Source organism: Clarias gariepinus, chromosome 22 (genome assembly GCF_024256425.1).
Source record: "Clarias gariepinus isolate MV-2021 ecotype Netherlands chromosome 22, CGAR_prim_01v2, whole genome shotgun sequence".
NCBI lineage: Eukaryota > Metazoa > Chordata > Actinopteri > Siluriformes > Clariidae > Clarias > Clarias gariepinus.
In genome coordinates, this window is record NC_071121.1 from 5,545,109 (window position 1) to 5,564,332 (window position 19,224).

Below are 19,224 nucleotides of genomic sequence, written 5' to 3' on the forward strand. Positions count from 1 at the left end.
TTCAAAAATTTAACCTAGTTAATCAGTCATAGACTGTGATAAAATATTCAGATATACTTGTATTATAAACGTTGGAATGAAGAAATGCATGACAAACTTGGTAAAAGTAAAAAACATATGTAGTTTTATAATATCTCTCTAGTTAACAAATGTTACATTAAAATCTCTCGAATGGTAAATTACATTGTGAGCTCTGTCTGCTCCTATAGTGATGACCATGTCAGTTATCTCCTTTTCAACTTGCCTATGCAGGTGGCTAGCAAAATGTTTTAACAAGCCCAGACTGAAAGAGTGCAATTGCCATTTGTCACTGATTTAATGTGCTGTTACACCAAGGTAGTTAAAGCTACTCACTGATGTTCAGCGGTCTCCATTAAGTGCAATAAAAGTAGCTTCTGCCAACTACCTCAATTTCACAGCCTTATAGTTAGTGTATTCTTGTAAAAAAAAATCCTTTTGAAGGCAGCTCGAGCACAGAACTTCCATCTAGAAGCTTTTAATAATGAAAGTTGCTGTTTACCTGGTGATGTTTCCTCAATTATCTTATTATCCATGTTAAACGTGCCTTTATCATCTCACAGCTGGAAAACCGTGCTGCGATTATGGAAAGCCATTAGGGTCAAATGTGGTCTATGATTAATTAGCATAAAAAAAAAACAAATTTGTTTAAATTTCCAGACATACATTAACGTGTTAATATTGACAGCCTTAGTTATAATACACATTTCCAAATAGGTAGGAAATATATATAAGGTCAACATATCAAACTTTAAATGAGTTAGTTTAGGAACAGAACTTAAATAGACAAAAAACAATTTTATGGCCAATTTAATTCAGGCCAGGTCGACTCAGTAATATGCATCTACAGTATGTATTATTACCATATGAAGCAAACAATGAGCTAAATTACATCGAAATTAACCTTGAAAAAAATGCAATACATCATTACCACATGGTTTACCTAAACTCATGACATGACATGCTAATAGTTCTTTATTATTATTATTATTATGAATACTCTGATAATGAGCAGTATTGTAATAAAATTAGCTTAATACGATATTTGAACGTCCCAAAATATTCTATGATATTTTTTAAGTAAACCCAATACTGAGAAATGCTTGTTGGCACTTGGCAGCCTGTTTTTCCCAGTTTGATGAAAAATGTTTACATGCTGATATTCATAAAGGGTTTGAAAGAGGTTTGGACTTGGAAATAATCTTCGCTCATACTGTACATACAATAAAGAAATGGATCAGTCAGTATGTACTACATCATCGTTTCTCATAACACGCAAGTTACAAACCTTTTTATAAACCCTTTATTGACATTTAATTGTGGGTAAACTTCAGCGTGTCACTGTTCTCAGCTTTTCCTGTCTGTAATTGTGTGATAACTGCCTGTCGGGTTTTTGGTGACTGTAGTGAGCTTCATGAATGTAATAATAGCCTTGATTTTGAAATGGTGTGTATACAGTAGAAGGGGAATTGGCTATAGTATGAAAGAATAACTATTTATGTGGACAAGGTTGCATAAACATTGGGCCTCATTTATTAAACCAGATAGAAGTATTCATATTTTAGGAAACCTCCTATGTTTGTAATTTCCAAATATAATATTACATGTCAGGTTCAGTTGCATGCAAAAGTTTATTGAGTCAAATTTCATGACTTGAAATAAAGCAAATTCATAAAACAAATAAATAAGCATGATCATTCAGCTAGGGCAAAAGTAATGGCACCCTATAAAAGGATGATGCATTGGTATTGCATGGTACTTGCATCTATGGTAGTAGAGACGCTATTAATAACCCAACTGGAATTTTTGCTTTGCTCTGTCCCACTAATCTGTTTAAGTTCATATTTACTAAAAGGTTGTTAAGCGAGGCCCAATGTTGTTAACAGTAAAGTAGTACATGCACATGTGATACACACTGAGTTGCCAGTTTATTAGATCCACCTATTATATTAGTGCATTTTGATTTACTGTGTACGTTCATCTTTTCCCTGTGTCAGATAATAGGATGCTGATGTCTGAATCTAGGTACCATGTAGATGGACCTAAAACCCTGGCAACTCTGTATATACAAACGGGTGATGAATTTCAAAAAAACATTGCATTCTCCTCCTCCTTTGGAGAGAAGAGTCACTGGAAATAAAAATGAAGCAATGTTCAGCGATTCTTTTCATCTTACAAGTCAAACCGGGTCTTTTGATTGTGCAGAATAACATCACATGTATGAGAGTAAAAACTCTATATAATCCCCTGCTACAGTAATGCACTTATCCCATCGGTTCACTAGTGCTTGGATACCGTCAAAGTAGGAAGATTTCTCAGTATGCCGGAGCCATGATCACACTGCCTGTCTGAAACGCTGGCCTCCCAGGAATTCCTTTATTGGTTTAAACATGTAGAAATGGCTTGCAGTGAGGTCAGGACTGTACAGCGGATGTGGCAATAATTCAAAGCCAAGTTTCTGTAACTTGCAAATGGTGCTGGTGGGAAATTGTGTGTAGTTTTCAGACTGATGCGTCCCTTCGACAAGTTGGTGACAAGTTATCCATCGATTAGTGGGTGCTCCAACTGAGCCAGGATCATCATTCATGGATATCTTCTTTAAAAAATCAAAACGTTTGCACCATTTAAACAATTAACGGCAATTAAGAGTCTCATCACTGTGTTTGAAGTGTTCTATAAAATTTAAATAGTTTTTACGACTTTAATTTCAAGAAATCACATGTCCCGGTTTGACTGGAGAGCCCCCCTTACAATTTCTATCTCTCTTTTATTTCTAATGAAAATAATGCAGAGGTTAAAATAGACCAGATTTTAATCCAGATGAACAACAAAGAAAGATTTGTTAAATCTAAAACCCTAAAGTGTTCAACAATTTCAGGGGACTGGTGTCCTGTTTTGGATCACCACCTTACGTAAATAATATATATATAGTTTTCTTCCTTTAATTCATCACCTGTCTGTAGATGTATTTATCATTTCTATTGTTTTTTTTTTGTCCCTCGTTTTTAGTTTAACTGACATCTCTTTCTCTCTCCTCGCAGCACAACATGCCGTTCTGGCGAATATCCAGCCACTCGGACCTGCTCGCCCTCCACCAAGCACTGGAATTCGAGTACCTGTAACACTCGACAGATGTATCATAGGCCTCTTTTTTGTACAACTATTTAAAAACAACATTACACTGCAGTCTCCTTTTATGTCGGTTTTGTGTCCTCTGTCTTTTTAATTATGATTTCTCTGGCTTCTGAGATAACTCTGCACTGTCTTAAAAAGACTCGGTGTGTCTGGGGAAAAGGGCAAGAGGGGGATTTTAACGCTCAAAACGGGCTCGTCAAGCACTCACAAATGGTCTTACATTATATACACACACACACTGCATCTCGGTGGGAGCTTCATTTCTCTGAGACGAACAAAACCGCTTTTACCTAGCGTTTATCCTCTATCAAAGGAGCTTCGAACCCATAATGCAGTTCTTCCTCCGCTATAAACCAGTAGATCTGTACAAACTAGTCTAGGTGAATTAATAACTCATGTAAATTATTTTACAGGAACTCCATTTAACATTAAAGACTGTGCATTATTTTTTTTTTCATTTGGTTTTTTTGTAAGTTTTTGGCAAAGAAGTATGTGTATAATTTGTCGTGCCTTATGAACTGTTTTGTGTGGGTTTTTTCTTTTTTTTTCATTTTTGAAAATATATGTAGATGAACAACAAAGACTGAAAATGAAAGATTGAACACTCCACATTCGTTTTCTGTTCATTTTGCAACAATGATGTGAAAAATTAAATTGCTGAGCAAGATCTCAGCGAGACAATTAAAGGTTTTATCTTCAGGAATAAAACTAACACTGGACTTGTTCATGCACAAAAGAAATTATTTTGAAAAATAAGTACTTATCTATATAAATATATATATATATATATAAAATATGGACAAAGCAGCCATTAGGAACATTACATAATGGCCTTTAAATAGCGCATGCTAGTTTCATGTAGCTACCTCATCAACACCTCAGGCAGCTAGCTAACTTGGGAAATTCATGCTAGCATTAACCAAACCTTTAAAACACATCCACTTACTGTTCCCATATAATGTAAAAAAAAAAAAAAAAAGTGGTGTATTTTACACTGATTAGCCACAACATTAAAACCATTTAAATGTCACAGGACTAACATTAATTACACAAATACTGTGGCACCTGAAAAGGGGTGGGTTATGCTAGGCAGCGAGTGAACTTTCAGGTCTTAAATTTGATGTGTTAGAAACAGAAACAAATGGGCAAGCATAAGAATGAGTGATTAAGACAAGGGTGAAATTGTAATGACCAGATCAGTTCATCTCTAAAAACTTATATCGAGTCTCCTGTACTACGAAAATGGACAACCAAAGAACCAGACTCATGAAGAACAAAACCTTGGCTTACTGGTCTGATCCCACAGAAGAGTCTAAATGTAACAAAATAGTAACGTTGAGAAACATTCATGCAGTACATCAGGAGACTGATCAGACTGTCCACCACAGAGCACTTAGATTAGAGGACCAATATGGTAATATACTGTGTGTGTATGCAGGAGTATCAGAAATGGACCATAAAGCAGTGGAGGAAGGTGGCATCATCTATTTTTTTTTTTGACCTTGTGACTTACAGGAGTTTATATGCTGTTGGTGCCAGAGGTCCATGCCTTGACTAGTTGTTGACACATGAGCAACCTACTGCAAGGCCCAAATCTTTGGCCTTCACACACTACATTTATTGACCTCCAGACAGACAACGTGGATTACTCTGTCGGGTTTGGGGTTTTACTCAGCTTGTAGGCAGCCGCTGGTACCTGGAGAGCACTACAAATATAGCACTTGGCAAGCTCATCCCAGTAGGCTTCCACAAATCTGATTTACTGTATCATACATCCTTGCCTGGACCATTAGTGCACTCATTTGAACATAATTACAATCAAACCACATCACCAGATGTTTTCATTTGTAAAACTGATAAGAGAAACAAGACAATTTGAAATTAGTGGGCCCAGCTACTACACATCCACCTACATAACCTGTGCTTAATATACTAAAATTGGCTTAAGCTTTGTACAAGAGTGACTCCTGAGGACAAAAGTTGTAGATTGACAGGAGGAACTTCTGGACATAAATTGTTCAAGCAGCTACACTTGCAGGCAAGTCACAGACATAAGACCAGCTGCTTAATGTTGCATCAGTCATACTACCTTGTAGAACACATCTGTACATTTTACATAAGTTCTAAATGCAGAGTATCTACAAGTATATAGATTAGTTTCTATTAAAGTTGTCAGAAATATAAATCAAGAGACTGCAAATTAAATGTTTTCAAAAGGCTTTTATTTAGTTCTTCATTTCTTGGACTTGAAGTACTCTTCGATGACATCCTTGGCCTGAGACTCTTTGCCGTAGTCCTGCAGAAGAAAATTAAAGCTGTGTCAATACGACGCATTTCAAATACAAATCCAATCAAGTCCACTTCATGAGCTTAACTTCAACATCTGAACTTCACAATTATAAACCATGATGTGATTAGCAGTAGAGTGATTTATTTTATGGATTTTCAATTCGATACAACTAGTATTTAGTAAGGCAGAAAAATGCACATTCCAGTCCAGTAGGTGGCAGTAATGCACCAACCACCCACCAAAAAAATAATCTGGCAAAAATGCAAAGTCGTTTGTATGTAGCAAAAGCTGTATAGTTAAGGAACTGATTTAAAATCATTTCACATTTGCATGTTTACCTGAATAGCACTGAATTATTCCAAAGTAAAAACTGACCAACAAAAGATGGATTAAATTGCACAGTTCTAATGAGTCTTTCCCATGAATGAAAGGACTAGCATTTAACCCAAATGTTAATTAAAAACTAGAGCATTTGACAGTGCAATTCTGATTCCAGCAGGAAAAGAAAAATCCTGGAAACCATTCTTTACATAGAAAATGCTGTACCTTTACATATGCAGAGTTGCGCATTAACAGACTACAAGAGCTATGCTCCTCACTACTCCAACTAACAATTTAAGTAATAAAAGCAGCTTTGTTGCCCTTCTGGGGGCCTCATAGACCAGGTATGGATCTTGAGGCTCGTGATCCAGGCTACTTCTCTCTCGCCAGTAAGAAAACATAAAACAGACACATGGCATGGAAAGCCAGGGTCTGGACTCGTTCTGGCTACTGCAAACCGGCCCTAAAGCCACCAGCAGTCACGTCTCACCCCTCAGCAGCCTTTTTAGATAAGGCTCACCAGTTTAAATTCACAAACAAAAGGAGTTCTGCTTAAATAGTTTCCCTCACCTTAACGACCACACAGCTGCAGCCCACCACCTTGCGGGGTTTGCCCTCTCTGTCAATCTTGCACAGACCAACCCACTCACCAAGTTTCTTGTTGTCGTCTACCTGTAGGGACAAAAGAGGGACAACGTAAATGCATGTTTCAAAAAGTAATTTTTACACACACTTTAGTTTTCCTTTAAATAAACTGCATTCATTTATTCAAGACTGATAATCTGAAGAACTAAATTTAAGTCAATCAGCAACTAACAAAGGTCTAATCGGAGCAGAAAGGATTATCTACTCAACACTTGGGCCCCTGCCTGCCAACATGTGAAAGGTTTAGAAGACAGCACATCTAGAAATTATAAAGGAACTGCACATATAACAAATAAAAAATAAATAAAATTTCTGGGTCAGTGAGACGATACGCAAACTGCCACGCAAGACTCGCAATACATAACTGAATCAAATACTCCCCCTTCAGCCAACTTAAACAGTTTTCCGTTCTCGGGTACAGTGGCGCATTTCAAACTTTGATACAGCAAGTGGCAATATGCACCTACTTGGCTTGCGATCCGGCATTAAACAAGAGATGAAAACAAAAGTTAACCTACACGCCAAACCTAACGTTTTGGTAAATTAATTTTTCAAAACGGTAGGCATAGCGTGAAGGGTAAAAAAAAAAAAAGGAATTCAGGAGCAACGCTCTCGCTTACTACTTCAACTGCTATGGGTGTGTAGGTCAGACAATTTGGAGGAGACAGTCAGCACTGACAAGGAGTCTAAATTATTTCCGAGCTTGGGTACGACTGGCTTTAATCGGATTCGACCACCTCTTTAAGCGGACTCGGGCATGGTTCCCAAGCCCGGAATGATTAAGCTCTCAATCAAAATGAACCAGACTTTGAGGTCAGGTGTTCTCAAACCATCCCGGGATCCTAATGTGAAAATACCCTAAATCAAATAATTTAAGCGGATCGCCAAATATCAAATCATTGACTTAGGAGAAGAAATTATAATACATAATTGAGGTTCTCTTTCCTAATAATTAGCAATTAAACAGTAGCAGGATGGAAACACAGAACCTCAGGAGATGCCTTAAAGAATCTATGGCTTACAAAAACTGCTGGAATTCAATACTGTAATTCAATAAATCATACTGCTGCCTACTGCATTTTATTTGGACCATTCCCACTACATTATCCCTAGGACACACCAAAGTACAGCTAAAGTTAACGCGCACGGTCCAAGACTAACACAGGTAAGAGACGCGTACAAGATACAATCCAGAACCTTTGCAGCCCAGCTGAAACATCAGCTCTTGAATGTCCACCTGCATCTACATGCCACATCAGTGTGTCTCAGGAACAATTGGGTAACAATGGCAATTTCCTCACTGAAATCAGTAGAGGGAGCCAAGTTGTCATCACCGACACACTAACCACCCCTGTGTATGGGGAATGTAGCTCGGCAGTCGTACCTTGATGAGGTTGATCTGATGCTCGGCGCACAGGGCCTCCACCAGCTTGACGTACATGGGCTCGTCGCAGTTGGCAGCGAGGACGCACAGATGAGCCTGGCGTCTGGTGGGAGAGAACAACAAAATACAATGAGAAACTTCTAAACTCTGACCGCTCCACTAAACCCTAATCATCAGCACCTCAGAAAGAAATTGGGTAACAAGTGGCAGTTATCCTCAAGAGACTTCAGTAGAGGGAGCCAAATTATCATCATAGATGCAGTTTGTCTACATGTGATCATCTCAACACTGAGGTTCTTACTTATCCAAAGCCTTGGCAGCCTCCCGAATTCCACGGGCGAGTCCATCGTGGATGAGTGCGGTCTTGAGCACCTCGGGCAGGGCGGTGTTCACATCCATCACACCTCCAGCAGCAATGCTGCGCACAAACAGGACAGGGGAAAAATTACAAGGTGAAAGCAACAGCGCTGTGCATTTACAGTAAGGCTGTCCAGCGGCGCTCAGACTGAAGGTCTCACTCATGAAGGGAGTGAAGGGGTATCCGACTAAAGACCAAGAAAGTCATCACAGCAGCCGAGGACTCGATAAACACACCATAAACCTATTAAAATATTAAAAGGCTGAAATACTGAGCTACTCCAGGCGTCACACAAACAAACCAACAAGTCACCAAATTAATTCTCTCCTCCACCATCTCTAATTTGTGATGCGTTTTCATGTTAGGCAAAGACAGCTTTGACAGAACTTGGTTATTAAAAAAAAGAGACTGAATTCAATTCATAATTGACCACTGCTAGAAAGATAAAACTACACCCTGAACCACAACTTGGATTTTATATAGATTTTATATCTGAGCAGGTGAGGGTTAAGGGACTTGCTCAAGTGCTTAATAGCAGCAAGTTTAAACCTGGCTCCTTCCAGTCAGCAGTCCAATGCCTTAACCACTAAGCTAGAGTAAAAGAAACTGGCCAATCGGACCGAATCGGGTTAAACTGTTCCCATGATGGGGCTATAATTCATGATATTAGAGGAATAATGGCATCAATGCAAACACATTTGAAGTCACATTTCACTAAATTTTAAAATGCACATGATTAAATTGCAATTCTAAAAAAAAATTTAAATGTTCTACAAACTTGTTTCAAGCTCGGTTCATTTATTGTGAAGCTTTTGTACAAAACATTAACCCTAAACCCTTTAATATCAATAGTTTAATTAATAGTATACCTTTACAAAAGCCCCACAGCAAATATTTCAATAGTTAAGAATATATATTTTAATGATAAACAGGAGATTATTCCTTGTGAAATCTTCACAGTTAACTGGAGTAAACTAGTACTTAGTTATCTTCCCACAATGATCAGGTGGCAGTTAAAGAGCAAGTGAACCAGCTAACTTCACTCAGTCTATATCCATCCTCTTTCTACTATGCGCTCATTTAATAACTCTACATTTTAATTCCCTTCATAAACACATACACATTATAACAGACATGAAGCGCACGAGCAGAAGCGCGAGCGCTTTCTAACCCACTGTACTGGGTGGTTTGATGGCGCGAGCGCCGGCGGAGCTGGAGTCACGCTTACCCTTCCTCGGCCATTGTAGACTTGCGATGGATGTTGGACTTAAAATTCTAAAATGAACACACACAAACACCGCCATATCAGTATTTAATCCTTTTGATGCACTTTAAAGCAGTTTGATTAAAGGATGTTGGTTATTTACAACGGATTGTCTCAGAGAACAGAGGAACTCACCCAAACGTCCCTCTGACGGCGGGGAAAAGAGGACGTCACACACGCGACCACATTGTTTTAACGGTAAAAGGACCTGAAGGTGTCCTGCGGAAGTGCCTGACTGTAATGTTTTCTCGGTTTGAGAAATATGTCTGTAAAAAATATAGATTATTTTTATATGTTTGCTCTTAGTTTGTATTTCTAAATTTTTGGCTCAGTTTCCGTCTATTAAATTAGGTTTTTAAAAATAGGCTTATATTATTGTAATCGTAATAGTAAGTTTTCAGCACTAGGCGGCGCTCTACGCTATTCCTCCTCACAGTGATGAACTTTTTTTCTTTCTTTTATCCTGAAAGACATTACACATGAATAATATAAACAGAAATGTTTGGGGTGGGGAAGCACAAAATAAGACATCTAGTCACTTAAGAAGTTATAATAGTTTACTCTGGTCCTAAACACTAAACATTTTTAATTTATTAATTTTCCATGCAAGCTTATCCTGTGTACATCAATCCATCTAGGAACCTCTGTAGTACAACCAGGGACCATGGTGGACAATAGTGATTACCACTGTATTTCCCTTTTTTATTATTCCCATTTTTACAACCATAGTCACATTTTTTACACTGTATTTATTCCCTTTTTTCACAAACCTCTGGTCAACATTCACAAACTAAAGCTAATTTAAGAACACCAATTAGCTTAATTTGCCTGTCTTTGAACTGTTGGAGGAAACCCAGCAAGCAGGCAAATTCCATGCACACAGATGCCAGGGACTCATCTGTAAAGTGCAAGGCAACAGTAACCACTAAATCACCATGCTGCTGAAGGACATTACACGAAACAGAAATGGTTGTGGAAACAGACACATTAAGACATTTAGTCCGTTAAGAAGTTACAATAGTGTACCGGGTCCCACTCTGGGTTTGAACATTTTGAATTGATTGAATTGAATTCATTGAAACATTTTTAATTTATTGAACGCACACAGTCATACGCCACAGGCAATGCATGTCTATCCATGTGCTGATATCCTTAGTCATATACTGTAATGAAAAGGTTGGGCACCCCATTGCTGCAGGGTGCAAGCACACACACACACACACACACACTCCAGGCAATCTGGAACAGCTTACAATGCAACAAATCATGTCTATACCAGAGCATTCTCAGGAAACCCAAAAAGCACAGGGTGGACATGCAAACTCCAGGACTCCACTGGTGGCTTGAACAGTTACGGCTCCCGGTTACTGTTTGTAAGGTTGGAGGTTTAAGCCCCAGCACGTCCAAGCTGCCACTGTTCATCCCTTGAGCAATGCCTTTAACCCTGTCTGCTTTACGGATTATGCACTTCAACCCCACCTTCCTGAGAGATGCAAAAGAAATATATAAATAAAATAATAATAATAATACAACCCGACACAATTCTCCTATTTTTAATCCGTGCTTGGGACCGAGACTGGTTTCAGTAACTGGTGTTTGGGTAAAATGGGTGGAAATCAAAACCAGGCCTTCCACATGGCAGGTGTAAAACCTACCACTGAGACAACAATGTCCTTATGGTGTTGTAAAGTACATGTCACAAAAGCTGATTGATCTGTTGATCTTAAAGACCAAAACTAAGATTTTATCCATCAACCCTGGAGATGTAAGGTGACAGTGCTAACTGCTAATCCAATATGTCCTCAATCCTTTTTTTTATTTTTATTTAATTTAAATCAATTTGTCACAATCGAAGGTTGAAGCTGTGTAAGAAACCCGACTCAATAAGAAACCAGTTCTACTCTGGGTGACAGAAAATAGTGTGCTCTTATGTCATTTTACTTCTATAACTGTATAATGTAATGTCAAGCAGTGGTTACAGTTTTAATATTTGTACATACAATCGAAGATTGCATTGACATCTCTTGTTTTGTTGAGTGTCACTTATAAGTATTAAGTTTTTTAAGTTCTGTATGTCATGGATGAGGACTGAGTAGTATAAGAGTATATCAGTGAGATTTGTTGTTCTTGTTGTTCACGTGTTTGTTTTTCTGCCTCTCTCAACCATTTTAAGTTGTCCGTCAGGTTCCACTACCAATACAGGTTCAACTGAGTACTCGTTGATCCTGTTAGTTTGCTGCCTTTAGAGCACTGACAGGGTATAGAATATAAAACGTTCTTTTACTGGAAAATGTCTACTAGAACATCTGCAGCATAGTAGGGTGATATGACAAAATATAGCAATCTAGGACATTTTCACATTATGGATAATAGTGCAGTTTTGTAGTAAATGTAACCCTAAGACAGAGACAGATTCCAGAAGGTGAACAAAATTCTTATTATAATACGTATTCCTAACAAGTGTCGTTGAATTTTGTTTTTATAAGGGGTGTTCAAGTCACACCTGGACTTTTAATTGTGCAGAATAACAAAGCACAGTCATGAGAGTTGAAACTAACTTTATTTCTATTTATATTCTCCTGCTAAAAAAAAGTGACTAGGTGACTCACTGTTTTACGTATTACTTGTACATACCAGTAGACTAATTACCTCCATGCACTCCTTCCAGTCAAGCTGAGACATATATTATGAGACTCGTGTGGGTGTTTGTGTGTGTGTGTGTGTGTGTATGTGTGTGTGAGGTGTGGCTGTCAGGTGGTAATCATGTCAGAACCTGCCTCTCTGGTCCTGGTGCAGGTAGTGTATTCACAAGCACACACACCATACACACCTTCACACACCTACACTAACACTTGAGTCTGCCACTGCGGTCACATCGTCTAACTATCCTTCACCATGTCTATTACCATCTACTTCAGCAGTGTCAGTGGCTCCAGAGAGGTAACATACTTACACTACGTTCATTCCTTTTATTTGTGAGATTTTTTTTCCCTAATTTGTATATTTTAGGCTGTTCTTCTTTTCCGATCTTATATCAGAAGTATTTAAACAAAACGTTTAATTTCTTTAAATCTCATTTTTTTCTCGTGTCTGATATTGTACCTGCATGATCATAGTTTTCCTTGCTTTGCTTTGTCAGATCTGTGCGAAATGAAAAGTGTGAACTTGTATGCATGAAATCTGCTTTATTTTGACAACAGTCATTAAAAGAGGGGAAATTCCAAGTCAGAAAACAGCCAGTTCAGCAAACTTAGGTTAAATCTAGTTCAGCACTATTTACTGGAAGATACTCCACCTTGAACGAGTTGTACATTAATCTTTATAATCGACTAACTCTATCCTCAATTGCCAACAGTGTTTCTTTGTAATGAAATTCTTAGTCCACTTTATCTATTCTAATTTTATTGCAATGCTTTCCTACATTAGCTTCATCCCTGCCTAAAGAAAGCATTGCAACAGTAGCTTAGTGCTTTTTGCCTGTCCAACTACCTGTATCTTTTATCTGTACTGTACAATCAGCTTAACTAGATCAGTTTCCAAAGCTTTAAATTTTTTCTTCAGTTGCATCCTGCTTGTCATTTTGTATTAAACTAAGTCTAAAGTCTCTGTTTAATTAAGCACAAATATATTATAGCATTATATATATTGCATTGTGAATATCTGAGTCCAGGGTTTGCACCAGTATCTTGACACTGGATTTCTTATAAATATGTAATATAAATATATAATAAGTAATTTAAACGAGATGAGAAAAGAAGGATGTGCAAATCCACAGTCATGCTTCAAAATCTAGTGGAAAGCCTTCCCAAAAGAATGGAGGTTAATATAACAGCAAAATGAACAAAAATGTGGAGCAGGACATTAAACAACAATATGTTTAGCAAATTGTTGTATTTAAATATAAAGATAAAGTGTTTCCGGGTGGAGAAGATTAGGGCCGTGACATTATATAGGCATCAGGACATGATAAGGAGGTGTATAATAGTGTATATTACGGCTCTGCCAATACATGAGTCAGCGTTGGAGTTGTTTTGCTGAAATGAAGAGCAAAGTAACTGCATTTTTGCATTGTCTACGTGGTGTCTTTTAAAGCCTGATGATCCATAGATGTGTTAACCTGGTCGATCAGTACATTTAGGGCGTCAGCTGACATTTTATTACCACATAACATTGTTGACCCTAGACCTGAGCAACTGAAGCAACCCCAGATCATAACACTGCCTCCAGTGGCTTGTACAGTGGAACTGTGCATGATGGGTGCATTGCTTCATGCACTTTCCTTTTTCCCCTGACACGCCCATTGCTCTGAAATAGGCTCAATCTAGACTCTGAAATCCAAACTTTTTATGCTCCTTAACAAACTGATGCGTTTTTTTTTTCTGATCAGTCTCACTAACAAGTGGTTTTCTTATTGACACACAGTTGTTTAGATCTCAATTCTGTAAGTTCTCCTCACATTGTGCTTACTTTCACTTTTAAAACATACAGTAAGTCTAATTTCTACTGTTTTTTTTTTTTTTTTTTACAATGCAACTTCTTCAACAGTTTAAGTGCTCTCTATTATCTTTTTCATGACCATATATCTTCTGTGACGTTGATGGTTCAGCACTATACTTTCACTATAATTCCAGTCATTTCAACATCTCTTTAGTTGTTTTCTTTGCTTAATGCAAGTCATTATATTTGACCGTTATCTTAAAACACAGAACTCTCTTACGACATGGCTGTTTAAGAAATCCCTGCGTCTGTGGCACGTTATGAAATTTTATGTATTAGCTTACTTAAATCCTAATGGTCATTTTTGGCTACACAGTTTTTTGTAGAAAGATTTTATTTTAAAGTGCATGATATACTGTATGTATAAACAGTTTAAATTAAGTAAAGTATATGAACTTTGAGCTTTTTAAAAAAGGATTTTAAACTGAATGTCCCCTCAGGTAAAGGACCAGCAAAATAAAATTTTCCAGTACCTTGATTCTAAAAATATCAAGTACTTTGCCAAGGACATCACTCAGAATACTGAATTAAAAGACGAGATGAGGCAGAAGACAGGGAACCCTAAAGCCTTGACTCCTCAGGTCTTTAATGGAAATAAATACTGTGGGGTGAGTTGTTTTTTAAATTATAAATAAAAAAGCACATGTTCTTGTGTATGCAGACAGGAGTTCATCATGTTTAATGATGACAAAAAAAAAGCAGTCAGTTTAGTAAATGATGCAGTTTAAGTTCAAATGGATTTGCTTGGAGTTTTGGAGATTTAAACATTGTGCTTATTAAATTTATTTATGGGTGGGCAAAAGTGTAAAAAGATCACTGTGGGGATTCGAATTAAAATCTGATTGGAAAATGAAATGTAGTACTATGTAACGGGCAGCGAACAAGTTTCAAGTAATACATTACAAATGACTGCACATAACCAGGTAGCATTGTTCACTTACATGCCTCTACAGCTGCACTGGAATACCTTCTTTTACCACGTCCTTGGGGAAAATGGCTAAAGATGATTTAAAACAATTGTTTACTGTATGTAGTCTGTCGAAATAAAAGAAAAGTTTACAGGCACCAATTGTGCAAGTTCTCCCACTTAAAAAGATGAGAGAGGCCTGTTTTTGATCATAGGTACACCGCAATTATAAGAGACAAAATAAGAAAAAAAAAATCCAGAATATCACATTGTAGGATTTTTAAAGAATTTATTTGCAAATTATGTTGAAAAATTAGTATTTGGTCAATAACAAAATTTCATTTCAATACGTTGTTATATACCCTGTTGGCAATGACAGAGAACAAACGTTTTCTGTAAGTCTTCATAAGGTTTTCCCACACTGTTGCTGGTATTTTAGCCCATTCCTCCATGCAGATCTCCTCTAGAGCAGTGATGTTTTGGGGCTGTCGCTGGGCAACACGGACTTTCAACTCCCTCCAAAGATTTTCTATGGGGTTGAGATGTGGAGCCTGGCTAGGCCACTGAAGGACCTTGAAATGCTTCTTACGAAGCCACTCCATTGTTGCCCAGGCGGTGTGTTTGGGATCATTGTCATGCTGAAAGACCCAGCCACGTTTCATTTTCAACGCCCTTGCTAATGGAAGGTTTTCACTCAAAATCTCACGATACATGGCCTCATTCATTCTTTCCTTTACATGAATCAGTCGTCCTTGTCCATTTGCAGAAAAACAGCCCCAAAGCGTGATGTTTCCATCCCCATGCTTCACAGTAGGTATGGTGTTCTTTGGATGGAACTTAGCATTCTTTTTCTTCCAAACACGACGAGTTAAGTTTTTACCAAAAAGTTCTATTTTGGTTTCATTTGACCATATGACATTCTCCTTATCCTCTTCTGGATCATCCAAATGCTCTCTAGCAAACTTTAGATGGGCCTGGACATGTACTGGCTTAAGCAGGGGGACACGTCTGGCACTGCAGGATTTGAGTCCCTGGCGGCGCAGTGTGTTACTGATGGTAGCTTTTGTTGTAACGCTATTTTGGACAAATATAGTGCTTTTTCCCCTCAAGGTGGTCGTGGCTATATGTGTCACTCGACAGAGCCAATGATAATTTACCAGAAGATAGAGAAATTACTGTAATGCACCTACAAGCCAGCAAAATCCTCAAGCAACAGAAACAAAAGTGTCACACACAAAGCTCCAAAATAGGGGAAGCAGACTATGAAAACTAAACCTATAAAGATAAATGGACAGATCAATGTATGTTTATTCTTCCTGCGAAAAGTAAAAAAAAAAAATTTCTAATATGTTCCGAAACTGTGGAGCTAATGACGAGCAGTAATGTGAAGCGCCACTATGAGATAAAACACAGGTTGTTAGAGCAAACATATCTGTAAATGTCCAGTGTGAGGGCGTGTGAAATACCTAAACTGGGAGCCCAGTGTTATGTGCTAAATTCCAAATGTTGTGTAGAAGTTATAAGCAGTTATGCCACAGCATCATGCAAAACTAGCTTGACATAATTTATTGACCTTTTTGCAGTACTTAGAAATCCGCCTAAAGTTCAACCTGCACCATATTTAACATCAAAATGTTGAGTAAAAGCGATGATATGAACAGTTATGTGTCAGGTTTTGTAAGCTACTAATGCACTACTTGCTCAATGTAAACAAACACCTGCACCAATAGATATTAAGTAGAAAGCTAAACTGAATATTTTTACTGGGATTAGTTCATATTTTCATGGCTGAAATAACAGCGCAGAAGTGGTATAAGTGAATTTTAATGCGCTCGAGTTGTTTCAAGACAAAACTTTGTTTGATCTACTTTAGATCTACTTCTATTTCTCATCTGTGATCCGATTACCGAACAGGGAGTGCGTAAAATACTCAACCTTAAAACATTACATTTTTTTGTATTAATAAGACAGACAGTTCTGCCGTACAAAAAGACAGGCAGACATGTACATGGGCTTCAACCTGAAATAATAATAATAATAATATCACTGAATACATTAAAGCTGATCAGCTCATTTTTAGCTTTCATTTTTTAAAGTAACTCTTTCTACAAACTCTTTTCCCGGCATTCCATTTTTGTATAACCAAAGTTAGGAGCAGGTACATGGCTTATTGCGTAGTAAAATATGGTAGAGCAGTCAGTTACGTTTTAGTATCTATTTAATCACATAATGAGCCAGGGCTTTGGCTTAAAGTCGTTTCCTAGTTTTGTCCTTATGAAACATTTCATGAATAAATTTATAGTATACTATAATATTTCTGTTGTAGAACAACATTTACTGCAGGTTCCATCCTTTCCTTATACTGTAGTTAAACAGCTCACTGTGATATGTAGTAAAAGCAGTGTGTGTGTATGTGTGTGTGCATAATTTACAAATGTTTGACAGGTGTTACACAATATGTCTCTCCCTGTAAGTAAATAGGACATGGCACCACTTTAAAAAAAACGCCCTTTAAATACACAGTAAAATCTACTCACATCTTAAGTGACAACAATGTGCACACACATACAGTACACACACACACACACACACACACACATACTGTGACAAAATGTAATAATGAATGCATTTTTTGAAACACAGTCTCAGTCCATCCCGGTGTTGAAATCTAACCTGTTTCTGATTCTCACCTGCAAAATATAAAGCGCTTAAACAATTAAGTGTAAGGAAATCAGTGTATTTAGCTTGTATAGGTGTGTGTGTGTGCTCTCTAAACGTGTTTTACTCATCTCTGTGATCACAGGACTATCAGGCCTTCTTCGATGCAGTGGAAGACGGCAAGCCAGAGACGTTCTTCAAACTTTAAAGCAAAATCAGTACTTAAGCCTCTGCTTTAGGGCTTTGTGCAATAGACAGACAAAATATATTAAAAAGCCCAAAACCTGCCACATGAACAAATTTACACGCTTGCAAATTTGATTTCCTGTAGCTGATACATAAAAATAATAAATGCATAAAGTAAAAGAGGCTTGTTAGAATTGGAACTAAGTGTTCAGATTTATCAACAGGAGATTCATTTTTTAAAATAAACAGATGTTAAATATTTAAATAAATTATAATGTTTCACATATAAATCTAAGGCAATTTGGTCGATTTTATGATGTCTTTAATATCAGATTTGATACAGATATAGTATGAGTATTAAATTTAGTTTATTAAGTACATCTACAGTAAGTGTTACATTATATACTTGCAGATGTGTTGATTAGTGTTTTTTTTTCTTTGCTATGGTGAAAATACAAAGCCAAAGTAAGATCTTTTTTCTCCTTTGATTTTGAGGATCTTTATTTGTTCACATCTTTTTTTGCTTGGAATGTGTAAGGTGTGTTAAAAAAAGTAAAAAGAGAGAGAAGGAAATAAATGTGGTTAATGTATTAAATTGTACAATTGTAAAAAGTACAGTATATTCACTCATTCTTGCATTCATTTATTTATTTTTGACATTTAACTTGAGATACATTTGGTCAGTTACTGTTAATTGGTTGAGAAACCAAAAATAACCAATAACAAATTAAATTAATACAGTGGAACCTTGGAATACGAGCATAATTCTTTCCGGAAGTGGGCTCGTATTCCAAAACACTCGTAAATCAAAGCAAATTGTCCCATAAGAAATAATGGCAACTCAAATTCCACAGCCCAAAAAAATAAATACATAAAAATGATAAATACAAAATATAAAGTAAAAGTAAAAAAATTCAACCTGTACTTTACCTTAAAAAAAAGTCCCGACAGATTAGTGTTTCCGTTTATGCGTGCAGGCGCTATGTGTGTGTGTGTGAAGCTTAAAGAAGAGGAGACTCTTACTTTCAGCCCCTCCCGTCTCCCCCTTCTTATGTTACACAGTAAACCTTTCTCCTCTCTTATTTGAATTTTACACAAACACACACACATTAACGGAAAGACTGTTTTGTCAGAAAATTTGCAAGGAACATCTCTAATGACATTCGTGTGAGTGCATACTAACTGAATCACTGCTGTAAAGTTTATCTCTCATTTATCTCGTTACAGTCTAACTGATGAGTTAAATAGGTTTAATGCCTGTCTTAATGACTTCAAGACACACAGACTATAAATAATATCATCTTGGTCCATGAAGGATTTTATATATATATATAGTATATATATACATAAAATGTTACACAAATATAAATATCAGTTCTGAGGTTCTTTAAGTAAATCCTGCGTTAATGTGATTGCGCTTTCTATTAGTTATACCAGGGACGCTGTTTCCCACTGTGTTTGAACAATCTGCAGCAGAGCTATGGGGAACTGCTGTGGGTGGAGCTATAACATTATTAAAAGTGCCGTTTTGTCTCCTACTGCTCTGTGTGCAGGAACCAAA

The 19,224-nt window shown here is 37.2% G+C and overlaps 3 protein-coding genes and 3 non-coding genes across 9 annotated transcripts in view; 2 read left to right on the forward strand and 4 right to left on the reverse strand.

The window, feature by feature from the left end:
• eya4 (EYA transcriptional coactivator and phosphatase 4) overlaps positions 1-3,762 on the forward strand; it is a 55,266-nt gene extending 51,504 nt beyond the window's left edge. For all 4 annotated transcript variants that reach the window (XM_053483378.1, XM_053483377.1, XM_053483379.1 and 1 more), the window contains one exon: positions 3,060-3,762. In XM_053483378.1, the coding sequence (XP_053339353.1) occupies positions 3,060-3,140 (81 nt within the window). In that variant the 3' untranslated portion in view covers positions 3,141-3,762. The remainder of the gene's footprint in view (positions 1-3,059) is intronic.
• Positions 3,763-5,358: 1,596 nt separating this feature from the next.
• On the reverse strand, positions 5,359-9,632 carry rps12 (ribosomal protein S12). Its single transcript, XM_053483443.1, has 6 exons — positions 9,551-9,632; positions 9,380-9,426; positions 8,095-8,211; positions 7,794-7,896; positions 6,335-6,436; positions 5,359-5,449 (listed from the first exon to the last, which is right to left on the reverse strand). Exons 2-6 carry the CDS (start codon positions 9,391-9,393, stop codon positions 5,387-5,389), a joined length of 399 nt encoding a protein of 132 aa, XP_053339418.1. The 5' UTR covers positions 9,394-9,426; positions 9,551-9,632; the 3' UTR covers positions 5,359-5,386.
• On the reverse strand, positions 7,669-7,750 carry LOC128510893 (small nucleolar RNA SNORD100). The gene has a single exon (XR_008356142.1). It is a non-coding gene; the product is annotated as a small nucleolar RNA SNORD100 (small nucleolar RNA).
• Positions 7,969-8,054, reverse strand: LOC128510894 (small nucleolar RNA SNORD100). Its single transcript, XR_008356143.1, has one exon. It is a non-coding gene; the product is annotated as a small nucleolar RNA SNORD100 (small nucleolar RNA).
• Positions 8,289-8,367, reverse strand: LOC128510897 (small nucleolar RNA SNORD101). The gene has a single exon (XR_008356146.1). It is a non-coding gene; the product is annotated as a small nucleolar RNA SNORD101 (small nucleolar RNA).
• Positions 9,633-12,221: 2,589 nt separating the features above from the next.
• On the forward strand, positions 12,222-18,252 carry zgc:153284 (uncharacterized protein LOC751696 homolog). The gene is made up of 3 exons (XM_053483444.1): positions 12,222-12,355; positions 14,353-14,520; positions 17,623-18,252. The coding sequence occupies exons 1-3, from the start codon at positions 12,311-12,313 to the stop codon at positions 17,683-17,685; spliced, it is 276 nt and encodes a 91-aa protein (XP_053339419.1). The 5' UTR covers positions 12,222-12,310; the 3' UTR covers positions 17,686-18,252.
• Positions 18,253-19,224: the final 972 nt, after the last annotated feature.

Bases quoted from the DNA above. Each gene is read 5' to 3' on its own strand.
- zgc:153284 (XM_053483444.1), top strand. From the start codon at position 12,311: ATGTCTATTACCATCTACTTCAGCAGTGTCAGTGGCTCCAGAGAG. The intron at 12,356-14,352 runs GTAACATACTTA...ATGTCCCCTCAG, and splicing joins GTGTCAGTGGCTCCAGAGAG to GTAAAGGACCAGCAAAATAA. The intron at 14,521-17,622 runs GTGAGTTGTTTT...CTGTGATCACAG, and splicing joins ATGGAAATAAATACTGTGGG to GACTATCAGGCCTTCTTCGA.
- rps12 (XM_053483443.1), bottom strand. The intron at 7,897-8,094 runs GTAAGAACCTCA...CTCTCCCACCAG, and splicing joins GCTGCCAAGGCTTTGGATAA to ACGCCAGGCTCATCTGTGCG. The intron at 5,450-6,334 runs GTGAGGGAAACT...TTTCTTCTGCAG, and splicing joins GCAGCTGTGTGGTCGTTAAG to GACTACGGCAAAGAGTCTCA.